The 21,880-nt window shown below is 40.6% G+C and overlaps 1 protein-coding gene across 1 annotated transcript in view; it reads right to left on the bottom strand.

The window, feature by feature from the left end:
* Nucleotides 1–21,880, bottom strand: part of LOC145451932 (uncharacterized) — a 78,026-nt gene that overhangs the window by 15,420 nt on the left and 40,726 nt on the right. Inside the window, exons 6-10 of the mRNA XM_080330150.1 lie at nucleotides 16,816–16,976; nucleotides 16,209–16,381; nucleotides 14,697–14,781; nucleotides 14,575–14,635; nucleotides 12,417–12,493 (exon numbers count right to left, since the gene is read on the bottom strand). Of these exons, the coding sequence (XP_080186276.1) occupies nucleotides 12,417–12,493; nucleotides 14,575–14,635; nucleotides 14,697–14,781; nucleotides 16,209–16,381; nucleotides 16,816–16,976 (557 nt within the window). The remainder of the gene's footprint in view (nucleotides 1–12,416; nucleotides 12,494–14,574; nucleotides 14,636–14,696; nucleotides 14,782–16,208; nucleotides 16,382–16,815; nucleotides 16,977–21,880) is intronic.

Here is a 21,880-nt window from a genome sequence, read left to right as displayed (position 1 = left end):
CCGCGATTAACGGTGACGCATTAGTGTACTGTATATGCATTGCATATATGCATATAACTTTTTAAACAGTTAGGTAAGGAATAAAGATACGCATGTGGCTATTTATTGTGACAAATATTCCTTATAAGTTTTGCAAAAGATGCTCTAATTTGAGGCAGGCTTAAACATAGACCATCTAAAAATATAGTGCATTGAGGTTAAGTGACCTCTTCGCCACAATTTTTCGAAATTACATGCCGGTGACGTCATGTTTAGTGATACGGTTGTTGATATGCAATGTTCTTTGCAATTCTCTACTATAGTTGCTGCCGATTACCCCTGACGAGCGTCAGCCGCAAATACCCGGGTTTATTTCAATATGAATATACTATCCAATTGTAGACCTAGATTTTAGTGCAAAAGTTCGAAAATTTGGCGGTTTCTACCGTAGGCCGTCATATTTTATATTTAAGATCACTGAAACCAACTCATACATCAATGTCATTATATTCTCGTCCGATAATAGAATTCTCATTAAAGCAAATACAGCAATCGATGAGCAAGATAGATACATTATTCTCTATTAATGTTCTTGCGACCCAGCACGCACGGTGGACTATTGCCTTGCGAATTTGGATATTGTACTCGTATACAAACACAGATTTATATCAGACCATTATCTCAATTATTTAACATGCATGTGTTTAATGCGCTGAGCTACCGAATGCTATCATCAGTTACGTCACAGTGACCTTTCCAACGTACCGCAGAGAGTAGTTGATAACAGCATTAGCACATCCGTAAGATAGGTAAACTATTTATGCATTAAGATGTGTTTATGTTACGAAAAATCGTAGATACATAATTCGACCCGGAATGATATTTTCGCTGAAACCGCAAATTATCAATATGATGAAATGCAATACTGAAATATTAGCGATTGGTACTTGACGACATCTGTAGATAAGGAACTTCCAAACGGTAGAACGACCTTGGTTACGTACTCAGATGCTTATATCCGACAAGCACTATTTACCGTTGCGGGCCGCGCTATACCAGGAAGTACATCCTGCCTTTAGCAAGCCATTTCAACCCGTCTAACTCTCCCTGCTCAAACCACCTTACAGACTGACCCTCTCAGCTTGTAACACTATTATGTCTCACCGATGTTTACATGTCCCGACCCGAGCGAGATGCTTGTCACCGACGCTTGGTAAATAAGAACTTCCTTCTCTCGCGACTAATCCTATCACATTGAACAAGCGATGCCCCGCGGTTCACGCATTAACGGGTCACGCGGATGTAGACGGTGTATTTATGCGAAAGTGGAAATTTTGGTACGAATCGGTGAATGGGAGGTGTTGGTTTGCAGCGATACGGCAAATCAGTGCATGGAGAAGAAATTGAGGACATCAACTTCATGAATTTTCAGAATAAATAGGACTTCGATCAGCGATTTACGTGTGGCAACGATATTATGGCACGAAATTTCAGGTCTTACAGTCGAACACTTCGTCGCTAATGGGTCACATCAACGAGATTGCTGCGCAGGGCCATTCCGCGGCCGTACACTTAACCTATACTAATATAAATGCATGCTAACGTAAATCGTATGTTACCCTCACAGTACCACGTTTTCATTACTCAACAAGAATTAGTTATTTTGGAAGAAGTAAACAAAGTAACTATTCTAAGGCTACTTTTGCCTACAAAAACCGAAAATTGATGGGTAGCATTAAGTAACATCAAACTAATATATGTTAAATTAGAAACCTGATATCAATCTACATGAATATCTGTGGAGCGGCATGATCATTGTATAAAAATTTGATAACACCTTTCAATTTTACCTCCAACTACATTTACGGCAACAATAAAATACATGCACCTACTAATATCTGCACAAAATAATTCCTAAAACCTCAACGGATAAAGTCAACGCGCCAATGTATTACCGAACTATGGCCATATTAAATCCATATACCCGCGACTTGAAATTATGATCATATTCTCTCGAGACGACGGAGTGAAGATGTTACCGCACCGAGAAAAAAATACGCGCAATACCGTTTAGCAACTTAGGATTAAGTACACCAATCGGACTGCCAACAAAAGGACGCGTTCGGTGCGAAAATCCGATGCATAATAAATAACGCGACCCGATATTTTCGCTTTTCGCCACAAATTCTCCATCTTTCGCGAGGCGCGCGGAGATTTACATCAGCGCGGTACTAGGGTGGGCGCGCTATCGATTTGTATACAGCGGCGAATTACGGACCCTGATTTCAATAATAAATCACGTGACGCAGATCACCAGATAAAGCCGCGCGCTACGCGATACTCGGTAATGAGCCGCCGTAATGGACTTCATATCGATTTTATATTGCAGATTCATGAATCATAGGGGCTTTCTAATCTGAAAGTTCACGGAAATAAATGCTGCGTTTGACGTCACAAAATCACCCCGGATGGCAGCGGCTGAGGGTCATAACCGAATTCATCAGAACTGGGATCTTAAATAACAGTCAAGCAGATTTGACAACTGTATAATTCTAATTTGAGCGTTCAAGTTTGAAAGTTTTTACGAGTTCAGTAATTCTAATTCTAATCAAATTTGGAATAATCTGCGTATCTATAATTCTATAGCTATAATTTCAATTCTAATCTGATTGAAGTATTTGACAACGCTAATATTATAATTCAGTACGCGCATCTACACTCTGACAGTCCCGTCCACGCGCGACAGTATAGCACGAACTCTTCAGTATAGCGACAGCGCGGCAAACACTCAGCCAATTCATGCACGACGAATTGCTTACGTTTACCCTATGCTGGATATTTTTGAACCGGGCGATTCATATCGATGGGGATGTAATCGAAGGCAAATTGTCCGATGTTTAAATTTAGATTGCAGAGGCCGGTTCTTTCATGAGCGCCTACAAAATTTACACTGCGATCACCCGGCTTGTAAGAGGAATGGTGCTTATTTGATGATAATTTTCGCATAGGAACTCTGTGCTAGGATAGCATATCGCTGTAGTAACACTATGCAGTCTCCCGGAAACATAATCCCAATTAAAGCCAAGCCGTGGCCCAGACGTGATATAGTAATTTGCAATCTCTTGACCACTTGCCCGCCATTTGAGCATGCGAGACAATAAAAAAAAAGATAGTGTAGTATGCGGCACTTGAGCATGTGACATTATAACCATAAAATTAACCTCAAACATAAATGCAACCAAAATTCTCAAAGTGTCCCGTGTTCATAATATTTACACGGCGCCTTTTCATCACGAGGACCATAATTATCGGCGATGTATGCGTACAGTGCGCTATAGCACCACTGGAAACGGCCCCAACCAGCACACCGCTTGCTATTAATTGCAAACTTGATACTGTCAGTGATCTTTGCGTGTATGCCTCGATAGAGTTAATGACTTCTTGCTAAAAGCTAGCGTGACTCTACCAACGACTTCCTTCCGCTGGTCAAGGGTAAATTTCGTAGCAAATGAACTGATAGCTGCTAGTAAAGGAAGTACTGATCGTTTGGACTGCAACGAGCGTGTTTCCAATGGGATTTTCACATTACCCGTGAAGCGTCGAAAGTTTTTGGGAAAAAAGTAACAGTAAGCAGCGAATTGCTATGAGATGCACATTCAAAACAGGGCGATGAACTTTCATGCCGAGTCGGCGTATAACGCAGGACATGATTCCGCTTACGGACGCGCCTTGATGGTATTAAGGTTAAATCCGTGATATCCTACACGAGTGCACCTGCGCCCGCGATACGCGATGTCGTAACAACACAAATCGCAAACCGGTTCCGGAGTTTGGTTGTAAAGTCCGACAACGGTCGAGACTCGGTAAGCCATATTTACCGTATCGACACCGCGCATTAATCGAGTTAGTATATAGCAATAGTGACTTTATTATCAGTTGCAGATTGTAGATATCACTTAATGAAAACTAAGCATTGATAAAGTCTGTTGTGTCACAATACTGATCTAGTCTATATATGGTAGGGGGGGGGGGGTGCAAAGTAGCCCCCGTTTCTACTTTACAAAATTGCGTCAAAAGTCAGCAGTTTCGCCTAAAATACGTAGAAGTACCACCTTTTTCGCATTTCGTCTTCCTTTATAGCTTGGAGAGCCAGGCGAGCGTACAGAGAACTACGAAATGTCATCAAAATTTGAGTGCTGCTATTGATGTGTTGACCAGAAAAAGGTCAACACCAACCCATAATACGTGGGGCGGCGATTCGGGAGTAAAATCGGTAACATTACCCATTTTTGTCAACACATCAACAATAGCAGTAAAATATACAAATACCACGTATTAATGAATGCTTCATCTTTTGTGCCTTATAATAAGTGGCTCCTTCTCCAGCCAATTGAGAATATTACGAAACAATCAAACTGCTCATCCGTAATCGTTAAGCAATCCAATCCTCTGTGTATGACATACGGTTATTCCCATGCTAAATTAACGTCCAGAATACGTGGACTTGATACTCTATCCACGCTACCACACTAAGAACTTGCATAGCAAATGCGATCGCTGTATAATACTTGGAAGGTACGACGAGGACATCGCTACCGTGTGATGTCACCGGGTAACGGGTATATTTTGTCACCAAACAAGCCCGATATCTCGGAAAATCTACAAAATCGCTAATTGCGAACGCTGAAACGAGGTACTTATTAGGACAATCCGACACCTGCATTATCGCAAATTTACGTCAACGGAATTAGCGACACGTCCGGGGACTTGTTGCCGAAACAGAATTGCGGCAGTGTGGTCGCCTTTACATACCTAACCGTTGCACAAGGTTAAAAATCAAAAGAAGCAGGTTGGACGTAGGCTAATCAGCATAAGTTTTAAAAGGCTCTACTACGGTACTAGGTAGCAATATTTGTCGGATCGAGTTACAGTGGTCATCGTCACTGCTTAATTGCACGTATCACCGCAACACGCGTGCACCATAATTATTTAGAAGTTAATCTCAATCGGAGGCAGTTAGCAAGAAAAAAAATTGCAATCATCCGCTTCGCGTAATGGGCACCGTGACCTAACGCGCTGTGCTCTGTTACGTAACACACCTGTCGTGACGCGTTATTTCCTATATAATCGATTCGCCGAGCAATGAATAGAGCGTACTGCGGTAAGCTGCCGTTCATTTAAATCCGATTCTCCATACTGCACGCGATTCCCAGGACGCAAAATTAACGGGAGAAAACCGCTGTTTGCTTATTAGGCACGCGGTCGGCGGCCAGTGCCTTTTGATTTTGGAAGACGCGACAAATTCTATTACGAGAATGCGATGGGAAAAAGTGAACACGCGACACGCGTTTGTAAAGTAGGGCTTGTTCAAAAATTACTTTTTTCTTATATTCTACTGGCTACCTGACAAGATTTTGAGGTTGCCTAAAAAACCGCTGCACAGCAATTGTGGCTCAATACCAACCTATAGAAGCATTGCTATATAAGAAATAGTTTGAGTTTATAAAAATTTCACTGGCTACCCCATGAAGCTAGCTTGCACGTCAAATGTTGCGTCATATATAAGATTGAGATGCATAGCTAATCCATCACATAGTTCTTCGTTAACATGTTTTTTAAATCACTTCTTGACAATTTGCACAATACTTGATAAAAGTTACATGAAAAATAGAAAAAATGTTGGAAAAATTTGCAATATGAAATGCCTTCAGAAGGCTTAAAACATAATACTACAGAAATTCCAAGTATTTAGGGAGCTGCCGAAAAGTTGCAAAAACTTGCCCTATAGTTATCAGTCATTTTGCATCAGTCTCATGCTTCGAAAATAGCCACCTCCGAAAAACTGTCACTGTTAAACTGTACGAATTGCACTACTGACCCCAAAAAAGTCGTTTAAGTCGCCTAACAACTACTGTACACCAAATTTGGCTCAGTTCCAAACAACAGAAGCGAATTTATTACCATTGGAAATTTCGCCAATGTTCGCAAATAATAACAGTTACTGTAGCAAATGTCGTCACCTGGCGGTGAGCAGATGTACATTGGTTTTGTGGCAATCTAGGCCGATTACGTTTATTTTATCGAAAACAACATTCGTTTGTTGTGTCCGCCGGAAGGGCTATAAAGCCACCGGAGTGACGCTAATCCAACGCGCGCTTTGGGCGTACCGCCAGTTTGAAAAATATGTTATGCAACAATCAAACGCTTCGTCTATGTCACGAAGACCACCTGTGTCTGTTCTTTATGAAACAGAGTTACACAAACACACGCATGAATTGATTGTGTTGATACATAGTTCACAAATGCACACAACGCTCACTTGTCCACAGAATCATTTAACACTTGGTGCATCCGGCAAAACAGTCATTAGCGACCTTTCTCTTTTCGGAGGTCTTTGCTAAGTGCGTGCGTTGGTAGCGTTTCCGAAGATTCGTATCTTAAATCAAGCGCTGCGAAGGCCCCATATCATGCATAGTGCAGTTATAGGCGTGCAAATCATCGGCGAATCCATAATGAAAATTAGGGAGGGCCATTTGAAAATGAATGAGGGGTGAATATGTCTTTACAATGACATGAAGCCAAGGACCCACTGTGGCACGCATTTTTAGGAGGGCATAGTATTTTGTAAACTCCATCGAATAGTGATATTGTCGTCTATTTTCTTGTTTAAAATTAACCATACGTCATCCGCATCGAGTTGACAATGAATATATCATCGTAACTAAATCCACCATTTGTTAGCGCCGACGCCATATTTTCGCAAACAAAAGTATAAGGCTCGTCTACCCGCGAATTTTCACAGCTCCTCAAGAACTAGACTGTTCCACGTTGCGATGGATCACCACAGATATTTTTGAGGCTATAATCCGATATTTACTAAGAACTCATTGGACAATTCGGGGACTGTCACAGATGTTACGCAAATACAAGTAGATATGGTCGAAGTAACCATCTTTGGCAATGAACCAGATAACATAAAACGTAGAAAAAGTAGAAGTAGCGATTTCATAGTAAGTAAAAAAGTAAATGCTCTAGGTAGCCTATAGTTTTGCCGAAAATATGAAAACTGATGTGTGGAACTGTAGGCAATCTGAAGACAATTAACTAATCAGTAAGAAATGCCTGTAGTCAAACCCTCTTTCAGTGCTCAGACAAAGTAGAATTGCGTCGTTACTGGCCACCTCTGAGTACAAGTACGATTAAAACACGAAATGTTAGAAAATGATTCCCACAGATGGCATAAAAAAGTTGTTTTGGGGTGACTGAAGGCTCACTTTCGACACTAAATACCGTGGCCATGATAGTGGAGCACATTGGCCAATGGTCGTGATGATCTCACTGCTAGATCCTACAAAAATAGACCTGAAATATACTTCATATTTGACAATATTTTGAATTTAAAACTTGACATGGATCCACAAAAGTTTGCTGTTGCTTTGATCCTTAACAAACACCGGGATTCCCACGTTTCTCATACCAGTGACTAATATCTCCAATACACGGTAGGCGCATCTCAGTCAACTGTACTGACCGAATGCGATATCACCGGCGATGTTTGCACTCAGCATGACGCCGCCGGCTTCGCAGACACTGTGTGACGTCACAGACCATTCATCAATGTAAACATAACGGAAATCAAAAATCCACGCGTACCAGCCCGGCTTGCATTATTAAAAATACGTCACGAAGCATCGCAATGACAGTCAGACATGGTGCGGAAATCAGTTAGTTTACATCCGGTTGCATTAAAATTATCACACGCAAGGATCGATGTATATGATGAAATTCAATACGAAATCATACACATTGCAATTTATTGAGGTCACAGTGTGACGCGGAAAAAGGAAGAGGTTGTCAGTAAGAAAGGTTTGTCCGCTTGTACAACCTACTCAAATTCATGCTATATACAATATACATTGAAATAAACCCGAATATTTTCGGCTGATACTCGTGAGTGGTATTCGTCAGCAACTGGTAGAGATAGTGTTGCATTTAAAACAAAAATAAATTTAAAACAAACATGTTAAAAACAAGGCCCTAATTTAAATCATGTTTTTTATTGTTTTTTTGTAAGTCATGACGTCACGGATATTCAATTGTGACGTCATAGTGGATTTGCATTAACAATTGAAAATATAGGGTGTGTATAACTCCTTTGACGAAATATATGTACTATTAATGTTGAACCGACTATTTTGAGGGTTACATCCATCCCATATCGATATCCGTCGGCTATATCGGGTGGTAATTGTCCGTAGCCTCGTACAACATGGTTTTGGAAAGTATTTGCACAATTATGGCATAATTTTACAACTTAAAAAAAAAACATTTTTTTTAGAAGGCATTTGTTTAAAACAATGTTTAATCAAAGTGTTTTAAAACACCGTTTGTTTCAAGTGCAACCCTAAGTAGAGAATTGGAAAAAAAACATTGTAATTCAACAATCGTATCACAAAATCGTTGCTGACGATGACGATAACCCCCGACGAGTGTCAGTCGAAAATATTTGAATTCATTTCAATACGAATACTGAATAGACTATTCCATTGTATATTGACGTTCTGTGCCTCCAAGAAGCTCTTCAATTACTCAAACGCTTATGATTTGAGACTTCTTCCAGTTCTACTGAACAATATTTTACGAAAACCCGCATACTTTTTTACACTTGGATGTTGTAAAGTAGAAAGTAGTTTTCGGGTATGCTTGCGGCGCTTTTACGATTTTAATTGTCATGAAAACCGGGCGAAAGGGTCGCTGTATCACGGTAACTGGGTATATTTTCGAAAATGGAACCTATTTGTAGTGGGATTTCGACATTTTGCCTTAGCCGCAGTGGCGTATTTTGTTATTTATATATTAGACAACCAGTCAAAAGTATATAGCAGCAAAGCTGACTACTTTGATCACATCTGAAAAGGGTGTAACCAGGCAACTATCACATCACTGTCGTAAAAAACGATAACGAAATATCACCAATTTATAAATGCGGATGGCTGTTTGATCTTCTTGATTCTTAGATTAGATCATATTTCTATATCATGATCCGAAAAGGCGCGATTTAATCCGGAAACAAGGCAACCAAATACATAACTTTAGACGCAAGACACACCCACGCAGCAATGACTCAACGCCTACAACATAAAACCCATCCTACACGACACCCTAACTTCCGATTCGGTAGTATTTGCTTAATCTCGGAAATCTCAAAGTATATTAGGATACATTTATTTTACGCGCACACAGGATGCGCTGACTCACAGCCCGCACGAGACTCGCGGAAACTAACTTTGCCGGAGTTACGCGAACGAAAACACCCAGATTCCCACGGACAACCCGAAATCGCCTCCGTTGTGACCGCGTAATCCTTAATTTGTCACGAGTAAGAGGGTTTCACGCGAATTTATCGCATAACATTACTAAATCTTTGCACAAGATTAGTTACAAATTGAAATGCTGCTGTCCAAACTGCGTTCATGACTAGATGTTACTGATATTAGGATTTAGTATATCTAATCCGTATAGCAAGATTCTTATCTTATCATGTACAAAGTCACGACCATATCAGACACGGACGCCAACTAGAAAAATACTTATCGCGTACGTCGTATCAACAGCAGACTTAGAAAAACTGGATACTTCGATAAATTAAAGCGAAATGTCGGTAATCTAATTCTTATCTAATTTGTTAAGTGTTTCTTTGCTGTAATTCTAATTCTAATTTAATTTGTGATATGTTTCTATGCTCTAGTTTAATTCTTATCTAATTTCTGGTTATAGGAGCTGTATATGCGAAACGAGAAAAGGTTGCTGCACAGATATTTTTCATTCGCATGCTTAATGAATTCATTCATTACATTTATAATTTATTTTAAAAAGCTGAAGTTTCTAAATTGTACAAGACTGATCAAGAGATACCGCTCCAAAATTGGTGTACCAAAGTATAACAGATTTAAATAAAAACCAATACAGAATATGCCATAGAACTGTATAGTTTTTGAAACAGCAACGCTAGTTTTTAACCGTGGGTTTCAGTGGGTTTCAGAAAATGCTCTTCTACGTCGCATACGAAACTGTGACGTCAGAAAGAGTCAGGCGAGGCCGGATTGTGTCGAAACACTTGCAGTCGGAAAATCGCGCGCAATCTATCACGTCCGCCGTCGGTACAGAGGGTTATTAATCGCCAAGATAAATTTGCCGACGCCACAACACAAACATGACGAATACGAATTATTAATATCGCGCGCGCAAGTCACACCGTTACAGGCAAACACCGGCTTTATTGAGATACCGATTTCCGAGAATGGGGCTGACATAAATTAGATATGTCAAATGTATGATACTATTCTAGGCTTGGCTTTGCCTAGAAACTGGAAAATATCAAATAGAATTGAAGTACTCTAAAATAGTGCTGGTTCTCAACCTTTTTGACCTCGCGGACGGATAAAACTTCAAAACAAATATCTCGGTCCGGTGTACCTTCAAGAAAATTTACCCTGAATTTCATTTCGACAAATGTATACAGCTCAAATGTACTATTGGAAACTTCATTTCATGATGAATTTCTGATGCTATATAATCATACGTGGTTCTATTGAAGTTTGTGCAAGGCGGAGTCCTGTTAAAGACAGCTAAATTGATTGTGATTGTGCCGTATCCTTTGTAAGAAATGCGACTTAGCTGTTTGCTATAGCCTCTAATGTACTGCCTAGTGTTGCTAAATTGCAATGTCGGAATCTAACGAAGTTTTTGTAGAAAATTATATTATATTTGGCGGAACGGCGGGAAACTTGCCACGGACCCGCGGTTGAAATCACCTGGCCTAAAATGATAACAACTTGAATAGGTATTGCAAGTCGGTAAAACCAATACTGTGACGCCACGTGTTGCATATTCACACTTTACAAAAGTCCAACTCTAAATTACGTCTCAGATCCTATTTTGGAAACAACGCCAAGACGCTACGTTAGTATCAATACCGTTTGCAATTCTTACGCAGAAACAACCAAATGAACCCGATCTGATCGAAGTCCCGGGAAATTTCAGTCATCAACAAATCGATTGTGACAGCGTAGATATCTTATTGCAAGCAGAGGTCACGCAGTGCGCGAAGGACAGATCTACAAGGTCATAAAGTCGGCCACGCTAAAACCAGGTTTATCATTTCACACGTTGCAATCATTGGAGAGTTTTGCTAGCACAGCAATAATAATTTCGATCATTACAGAGGCGGTTACGGGTCAGTCTACCAGGGGTAATCAAGCCGTTGTTTTTAAACTACTTCGACTTCTTCCTAGTAGTTTATAGCAGTATGTCCCAACCTTTTTAGCACTCGCACCCATTGAGCTTTAAATAAAATTTCTCGTAGCCCCTGTTCCTTTTCAACACTGCTGTTGGTACTTATATTGAAATCAAAAAGACCATTAACATGAAATCGCTGGCAGCACGAAGAAAATTGTTGAGTTGAATAAATCTACCCATTAAATATTCCACTTTTTGTTGGTTTGCAAATAATTTTGGACTCTAGATAGGGTATAGGCCTAATTCCACATTGTTTCTTCGACCCTGGACCCCTGGTTTATAGTATTTTAGGCAAAACCAGACCTCGAATACTTTTCACTTACTTGTAAGTCGCTAATTGTAGTTTAAAACAATCTCGTGAGACTAAAAACACAGTATCAAAACAATCGCAACGTCAATGCAAACACAATCAGAATTTTGCCAAAATTCAAGCCCACCGTTGAAAACCATTCAGCGTGTGGTAAAATAATGCCATTTGTATCGAGTTCAAATCATGATCGCAATCAACCACGCGCTCGCTGACCCGTATTATCAAACGATATGTCTAATATAAGACCGGCCGTGGCGCGCAGCCCAAGCCAAACCGCAATCCGTGTAAATATTGCCTTCCAAACCAACATCGTTTACGGCCTGATGACGCATTGCGACCACGCGCAAAAACACTTTGGCGCGGCAAAGCAAATCGATAACATAACCTAAAAATTGAAACTTATTAGCGACTTATTTTTGCCAGCGCTCTAAAAGCGAATATTTACAGATTTACACCTCCGTCCGGTTTGCCCCGTTAATCGCACTGCGACATCAAAAGCGCGGGATGGACTTTATCGCGCTGCGGGAGGAACTGTGGCGTCACAATCGCACCGGACGGCGCCTGTCGCCTGCGAGAGCCCGTAAAACTTAGCTACTAGTAAACATCGCGTAAAGAATACATCCTAACCGCTTTATGGTCGTAATACGGAGTTTGGTGTGTATTATCTGTAATATGTATCATCGCGACACGCTTTTCGGCGTATCTGCGTCGGATTGCGATATCGCATACAAACGATGATAAATAATTATATACTGACTTCGTCTGCAATTATCAGATAAAATTGCACCGAATCTGCAGTATTTTTGATAAAAAATCAAAGGGCACTAACCTGTCCTTGGATATCGACGTCCACCGATCCTTTGATGATAATATACCAGGACCTGCCTTCGTCTCCCTGGCTGAACACTGCGAAAAAGACGGACCCCGTGACTTAAGGCTTGACGTGCTGTTTATCGGTATTGTGACGGATTTCGCGGCTAGGATTAATAGTAGATTTAGATAAGCTTACACTGTATTGTCTTATTCGTTTCATGCGTAGATACAACCGCAGCCTAAGATTTCGTAAATTCTTCAAAATTATACAAGATGGATTAGAATGTTTTGATCTACGATGGCTGTTTTACACTTACAGGTAGCGCACGCTCGCTGTTATCACCATAGAATTCCATGGAGATTTAGATTCGGATTTTGAATGGATTTCATTTCGAGATTCCAGATAATCATAAATTTGTGAGGCGTTTTCGGCAAATTCGAGTTACGTTACGGTGCGTAATAAATTCAGGACCTCAGTTTGAACTCGCAGCTGTGGAATGTGGATTAGAGCTTGCATTTGAATAACCCACCCGACCTCATCTCCTGTTCGCCATAACAGTGCACGCGCACGCGTACGAACATGATACGCGTTTGTTTGTTATTGCTGCCAAACATCGAGTGTGAAACATCACAACCGACCACCTAAAGCAGTGTCAAACGCCGCGCTATTCCAGATACCAAGCAACGCGATCCGAACACACATCGGAAATGAAAACAACAATTTCTCCAAGTCCGTATCAAACTTCCAACCTTCACCGAAGAACAAATGGGGAAAGAGCGGGAAAGCCAGGGTCAAAGTTCAAAACCTCGACACGGACACCGGGAAATTGTCTCCACAGTGAATAAAAACAGTGTGATACTTGGTGTTGCATTGTATTTACAAAATTACGGGTGCCCCGATCGTATAGCTATCCTACACTGGCTTAATTAAACCGCAGCGTGTCACTGAGTACTGTAAGCTGGACGCGGAATTCGCGAATTGCAACCGGAGACGAAAAAACCGCGAAATAACGGCCTTATACACGTAACTTTGAAAGGTGGAGATGCAGAACTTCAATATACAATTGAATCATATCTTCATGTTGAAATAAAAGCCGAATATTTTCGACACTTGTCAGGGGTAATCGTCAGCAACTAGTAGAGAATTGAAAAGAGTATAGTATATCAACAGCTGTATCATCATCATCGTATCTGACAGGTATGATCATTCCAATACCGTTTCTACATCACTACAATTCTTACAAGCTATTCAATCCCGAGTCACGCTATAGTAGCAGTTTACTGATTTGTAACCTGCAATAGTCCAACACAGCAGCATATTATGCCTTAGAAAATAATTGAACACGTGAGTGGCGGTACAAAACTTGAGTACTGCTTTCAGGACTGCGTTCATTCCAGTAGAATATATTAACTTGAAGACTTTTCGTGCGCCACTTATCAAGAGTTACGGCACAAAAAGCATATAGAAAGAGATTCAGAAGAAATCCGAACTGGCAAAATATGACGTAACAACGCAATAAGAAAAAAGAGAACGTTAGGCTGTACCGGTAGTCACAATATAGAAAATAAGTAAGTGTTCCATTCCTACAGCAATGTTGTGATTGTGATTGGTCAATATTTACGTAAGGTTGGATAGTGATTCGAGTGTTCCAATCCAAAAACCGAGCATTGATTGCAATGATTCGAGTCGCGTAGTGCGAGCCGGATTTTCCGCGTACTGAAATGCCTCGCCACTGTCCACTAAGAGTTGCATTATCAACGAGAACTATAGTTTCGATGCTTACTTCCTAACACGGAAGCCCGAAACCTCAAACAGTCGTGTCACGGCATCCAGAACATGTAGTCCTAACCACTAAGCCGTTGGTGAAAATGACATTTCCGCGAAGCCAGCATTATCACGAAGTGTAATGAAATAGGCATGGTCGTAAAATTATAAAATTACGATGTTCTTTCCAATTCTCTACTAGTTACTGACGATTACCCCTGACGCAGCCGAAAATATTCCGGTTTTTACAATGCGAATATACAATTCAATTGAATACCATTCGACTGTATTGATCTGTATGAAAACACGGTCGCTCACAGGTTCAGTGGATCACCACTAGCGACGCAACAGCGCTAAACTCGCGCCAAAACCATCACATTGATACACAACGCCACCCAGCGGAACTTACGTGTTTTGTCCCGCTTGCGATGAAACTCGAACTTCAGCACGCCCGCCAGTTGTCTTTTTACCTGCCAACACACACGCAAAGTTCAGTGCTAGAGTTAAGCGGATAACGAGCGTGAGCAATACCGAGTCGCTGAGGTGAGACAGCGCTTTGATGTGTAGGATTTCCTCGTATATCATGGTCAGCTCTTCCATGGTTCTGTCGTCGGGTCTGCGAAAAGAGTCGTTAAGAAATTTATTATACCAGGCAGAGTTGGACAACTAGAAGATTTTCCAAATTAATTTGAACTAGAATTATAGCTACAGTTGTTTTTCCAAATTATGGAAATAAGAATTATAGCTAGTTTCTCCGAATTAGATTAGAATTGGAATTGAAATTGAAACAACCTACTTTTTACGTTTTGCATATAAAAATGTTAAAGTATAAGTGAAAATATAGTCGAAAAATCACACCACTTGAGGGAGTAATGCAACCAGGTAGATCACACTTGAGTGCTCCGAAAAATAGAAGCACTTCGCTACTGGCCACCGCAGCCTGAGTTATAACCGTGGTCACTTTGCAGTCTGCCATGGAAGAACACGACTGGCCCAAGATGACACCGCGCCAAATCAGAATTGCACAGTTTTGCGCCTTCGCGGGTTACTTTCGAATGGGAGAATGTCAACGGGTAAAATAAATTGCCCGTCACCATTGCAATCCGCCTAATCAAGCATTCAAATCGATTTTGTGACGCGGCAATCCATTACTCGTCCGGTTCGCGAGAGTTCACGGGTGAAACGGATTGCTTAGCGTCGACGCCATCACTTTCATTTATACGAGATTTATGATATAGATTCCACATCAAAAGAGCCCGCCGATGATTTCGTTACGAGGCCGAAAATAGATAGCGTGCTACCAAAAGTAGCAGTTCAACATGTATATTGTATATATTGACACATGTTGTCGTTTCGTGCGGATGTTTGTGAAAATCGAGAATTCAAATGATAATTAAATTTAATGTAAAAGAATTATAAAACCATGAGAAATAGAATTATCAATATCTGGGCAAAGACCCCAAATCTACTACTCTCTTCCGGCTGTGGAAGGCAAAATTGTTAACACGGGCCGCATTTTAACCCTACCGGATTACATTATCAGCACAATGTTTCACCACCAATATTCCAGGTTCCATTCCAATTCCCGATTTTAAGACACTACACTGTAAATTCAAGGCGTGCAGTTAGACACCATATTTCAACATATTCATGTGTTCACAATATTATGTGCTACAATGCACAATTTGGTGTCTAACTCTGAATTTTAGACGTTGAAGTAGATACCACTTTGTTCATTGATACACACAACATTGGCTAACACATAACATATGTTGAAAAGTAGTGTGTAACTATAACTACACGCCTTGAATTTAACGTGTACTATAAGCATATAGGCTACAGCTATAACCCAGGATGCCTGATATATCACTAGCTTGAAATCCGCTAGTTCTACTAGTACTCGAGTAGAAATTTACGACGTAGTATCAAATTAGCAGTTGTCATTTTTTTTAGAGAAACCAAGGCTTATAATACTGCTTGTTTAGTTACCCCATGATGATTTTTCGCGTACGGGGCAAAGTACACGCAGTAACCGAAACTCACAATTTCCTCAAGACCATCCTGAACATCGCGTCCGGCGCCACGTTCTGCAATATTGTCAGCACCTCTTTCAGCTCCTGCTCGTCCACGATGGACGGGACCATGCTGTCCGAAGTCACGGTCTGCCTGGACTGGATCGACGATGCGCGGGACGTACGGCAGCTGCTGTCGTCAATCTGAAATCCGACAAAAAATCGAATTCATAACACCGACTTCAACTTCACCCAAATTCGTCAATGTACCGTGTACGATATTGAAGAAATTTGGATGCTGATCCAGTATAGCATTTGAATAGTTGCTTGGAGGTACAGAACTTCAATGTAATATTGAATAATATATTAATGTTCAACTAAAACCGAATATTTTGGGCCAATATTCGTCACGGGTAGTCTTCAGAAACTGTTGAAGATAATTGAGAAGACCATTGTACATCAACAAACATGAAAACAATCCATCTCATCAATCCATTAAATACAAACTCGATGACATCGTTCAAGTTTACCCCAACTTTACAGCAACAATAAAATAAGTACGTCGGCTTAACAGTCAATATCGTTTTCAAGAAACATGCAGATTATAAGAACAACGCCGTATCCCTTCAAGGAATTACCTCACTCGCCAGCGATTGCACGTCGCTGTTATAAGTGGACGACGCCGGGCTCTCGTGCGACACAGGCCGGTCGTTTTTAGCGCAGGCGCGGTCCTGTCTCTTCACGCTGTCGTGGAACTGGTACAGCAGGCAGCTGTCTTGGAAATGATGCTCCCGGCGCACTGTTCGGAAGAGAAACTGTATCAATATCGCCACATTTGATATAATTCCAAACGAAAATGGGCAAGCCGACGGTCCTCGATTACTTACTAATGCGTAATTTCACGCACGTCACTAGAGCCGGCGGTTTCGGGCATTCGGGTATGATCGATTCGAAGCAATTAGTCTTTTTCTCGCTGTACGAGAACAGAGCGGGCATGGAGCGCCTGCGCAGTTGCTTCTTCGTGGCTAGTATTTCTTTCCACATTATCCTACACTGTACACAGTGAATTACATAAGAATTACGCTGCGTACAGATTTGAATCGCCAGCGTTAGCACGGACCGTAATTACCGCGATATTAAAAGGCGCGCTACAACGTTATATACCTTACGTACAAAGAGAAATGTTGCGATTTGGTAGCGGTTGCGTAAATGTGACAATAATAGAGTCATACGTTGCGTCTGTGTCGTAACAAAGCAAGCCACAAAGACTACTGCGTAAGGACGCCGCAACCAGACATCTTAATAATTCTAGTTGTGTGATTTGACTAATTACAGCGAAACGGCGGTCATCTAGTTCTAAGATCTCGTTTGTGAAATGTTTCCATATTGTCTTCTTATAATTCTGATGTAATTTCTGGTTTTCCTGAAAATGCTACAGCAGAACTGTACAGGGCGAAACGTTCCAAGTTGGTGTTGTACACACTTTGTCATTCTCGTGGTAACGAGAATGAGCTCTATTTGATATCAACCGAACTTTTTTCTAATTTGGAAAAGACTGTAGAGCTATAATTCTAATTCTAATCAAATCGAAAAGCGAACCAAATTTCAAAACTCGCACTTGCGATTAAATCGTCAGCTTCTGTAAAAATATCGATGCACACAAAATTCGAATTCATTCCAACGGTAATCGCGAGGCTTCTACACTTATCAAATTTTGAACTTATTATGATTTTGTCAATTTCCAAATTTCGCTGGCAACCCTGTGAAATTGATACGTCCTCTATAAAAACGATACAAAACAAATTTGACTCAATTCCAACCGGTAGAAGCGAAGTTATTGCAGTTGGAAATTTTGTATTCGAAAAAGTATAGCATTGGCGCTGGGCAATCCCAGAATTATCACCGAAAAACTTAGCTTATACCGGTTGGAATCGAGTCAAATTTGCTTTGCATCGTTTTTGTAGACAACGTAGCAAATTCATCGGGTAGCCAATAAAATTTGAAAACAATTTTTTAAATATTTTATAATAAATTCAAAATTTGAAAACTGTGTCATTAGTCATTTTGCGTTAGTCCAAAGATACATCTGTGTTTTGTCTTGGAAATTGCTACGTCTACCTCTAATTTGACGACCTCAGGTCATTGCACACATACAATATATGCAATATTTATACATTCATCATTTCAGGTAATTACTATTGAGGTTGTTGAATGGCGGTGCAACAATCATGACTGAATGGCGTTTATCGCGATATGACCACGCGTCGGCGGCGTGCGCACACTTTTTACTCGGGCTGAATTAGAGCCTCCTATAGTAAATATAAACGCTTACATAATTATCGAAATCCCTTATCTTTAAAGCAAATGTGTAGGATCACCTCGGTACATTTACTGTACAATTTATGTCCATAGGCGGGATAAAGACTTGCAAATTGCAACAAGTGTCGTTCGAAATTGCCGTCGAGCATCGTGTCGTCATATTAGCACTAATGAATTGCTATTTGGCGGTCTAAGTTTGCCGAAGTTCAAGGAAATAATTATAGTCTGAAAGCCAACTGAATTCCGGTTCGTAACAAAAAATAACTGATCCGGAAATACGACATAATTTGGCACGCGTGGCTGGTTGCAGACTTGTAGAACTATCAAATTAACAAGCTTTTCCATATTTAATTAGAATTTGAATTATAGTTACACAGTTGATTTCGAAATTAGGTTAGAATTGGAATTACTTAATTTTGCAAAACTTGGTATCAATGGGAGTTCATTATCGTAAAGCAAGAGAAGCGCAAACGTCTGTACAGCAAGCTTGTCTCGTTTCGTAGCATTTTCAGGTAAACCAGAAATCAGATCAGAATTAAAATTGGAGCATAGAAACATTTCACTAATTAAATTACCGGTATTTCAGTCTAATTAATCAAAACCAATATAAACGCCAAAAATCTACTTTCACGCGCATAAAAAACGGCAAAGTAACATCCCACGTGCCAAGCCCCTGTCGGTGCTCATCACGCACGTTTTGCCACGTATTACTGTAGACCGGCCCCGGCAGATTAAACGTATTGTCGTATCAGACTGCGTCACAGTGTCAATACTGCCACACAATAACACACATCCGTATTTACCCTTACTCGCAAGCTTTGCTTTGCTAGCCAGGGACAAAAGGTCGGCCTACGCTATCGCCGACGCATGTACCGCTTTCATAACATCGCCGGACATCAAACTACCTTCCTGTGCAGCATACGCGTGTTGTGCACACTATACAGTGTGTATGGGGTGCTAACAATGTCACAGAATACATGCGGCTGTTAATTACGGATACCGTTTGGTATCTTTATGCAGGCGAGATCCGGGTAAATAAAGGCGACCTGGTACACCTATAGTAATCTTGGACACGATTCTAACGCGTGATACGTATAAGGTTGAAAATATCTGTCGCGAATATCATACGAAAATCACTCAGAGTCTGATATAGTTGTTATTGCCCACGAAACGTGGCTTAGGCTATATCAATGACAACGATCCCCAACTAGTGGCCATAATCCGTTTTTTAAGTTATCTTCTCAAACCCGACTCCATTGTAACAAAAGAATTTTAATTAAAATTTAACAAAAACAGCACTAGTAGAGAAATAATCTATTCAATGATATTTAGATTACTTTCTTCCCTCCGCCTCACAGGCTTAGACAACTAGATAATTCTAGCTATATAATTAGATCAATTAGAGCAAAACTGCCTGTAATCTCATTCTGATGTAATTTGTGAAATGTTTCCTGGTTTAATTCTAATTCTAAACTAATTTATGGTTTTCCTGAAAATGCTACAGGGTAACTGTGTAGTGCGAAACGAGCCAAGCTTGCTGTAAGGAGATTGCTGTTATTATGCTGGTGAGGATGAACTCTGCTTTGATATGAACTGAATTTCATATAAGACCAAGTTTTCGCGAATTCATCAACTGCAATTCTAATATAATTTTTAAAAAGTGTGTAGCTATAATTTTAATGATCTAATTTGGAAAAATGTGTAGCTATAGTTCTAATTTCAACAATAATAACGTTTCTTAATATTTTCAAACTGTTAGGTAGGTGTTAAATAGGTGGCCATTGATTATTCTAAACTTTCAAGTTGGGCCACGGTGTCAAAAGTTTGGAAACCCCTGGGCTCAAACACCGATGACATGACATATAAAGGCTTGGATTTTTACATTTAAATATTCAAAATGGTGTTATTGTCGAAGATGGGATGCAAGCCAAGCAAGAGATCATCTAAATTCAGAAAGAGGACAGGACGTTGCCTATTTTTGTCTTTGCCGTTTTTTCTGCATATACACCAACTTATGATATACATACACACGATATGTGCATATGCAAGTATGCATAGCATATACCATCAGCGGGTGGTGTGCATATGCCGCTGGAAAAGGAAGGTGCAGGTATCGCCTCGTAAGGCCTTTCAGGTCTTGCGTCCGTTACATCCGTGTTTGGGAAGGAAAAATATACATGGGAAGTCACACATATGCATATCTATTCCCACATAATTATTGATTCCTGTATCCATTCCCACTGTCCATAAGTCAAGGTCAGCCTAAAACTATTGTGATGCGATTGATTACGATCTTAAGCACGACGCTGCATATAACTCTAGCGAAATTCTTCAATAATAAATGGCCAGTGCGGAAGTAGCGTTCATTACATGTTGCAGAGACGAATCGCTGTTCTGTATCGATAGTTTTACTGAATTCGTTAGTGCTGAAGGTTTATCTACGCTCCTTCTCACCGCGTAAGCGGCGTCGTAAAAAGCCAAGACGTGGAAAAATCATAATATACAATATCGCCCTGGTGTAAATAACCATTGTAGTCGAAAAGCGTCTTGAAACCATAAACAACTGAATTCATTCGGGGTCCTAATCAGTTGATCAGTTAAATTACAAAATATGAAGCTCATCAACTTTTCTTAAGAATTACGTGTTATGTATCTCTCCGCCCCCGTGAAAACATACGACCGCAGACAAGCTTACAGTAATGCACCATATAAGCCCGCTCTGTTTCAAGAGAAAGACCATCACATAAACTTAAACAAGAACACTATAAATTCAGCACTCTTGCGGATTGACAGCCTCACAACATATTCTCGGCCAAACTCTGTTCGCTGCGGTTTAACTCAACCTGAAGTCTAACGCAAGCAAGTCGAATGCCGATCGCAAAATGCGCTGCCTCTAATCACTCTTACATCCAGAAATCAATTCAGCCCAATCCAGTCTCGAAAAGTCATTACTGAAGTAGAAGAAACGCAACACCGGTCAAAGCTCGCCCGTCTAAGTGGACGCGAGATGCATATCGCGTGCATTACAAGTGTACATAGGATGTTTGCTTTACGCCACCAACAATAAGCGTGTCAGCGTACAAAACACCTGGCAACCTACCGCGTTTGAGGTCACCCGAAAAAGTCATCCCTCATTAGCCCATGCGAGTAATCTGCGCGGTACACAATCGATTGCGTACATCGATTTAATAACAATCCCATGGTCAATGTTACAGAATACCAAACATCATAACAGCGACGTATTCCATATTGCGGGTTATTCAAAATTATGACTTAATGGTAGGGTTGCCATGGGTTAGCTTGCATTACGGATAGGTTAAGTTCTATTTTGAATGCAGGGCTATTATGCAAGCGCGGTCAAAGTGGTCGTAGGTACACAAGCAG

Source organism: Botryllus schlosseri, chromosome 12 (assembly GCF_051294905.1).
Source record: "Botryllus schlosseri isolate E-star chromosome 12, Bs_hap1, whole genome shotgun sequence".
Lineage (NCBI taxonomy): Eukaryota > Metazoa > Chordata > Ascidiacea > Stolidobranchia > Styelidae > Botryllus > Botryllus schlosseri.
Note: the sequence above shows the minus strand (reverse complement) of the source record. Positions and strands in the feature narration are given on the sequence as shown.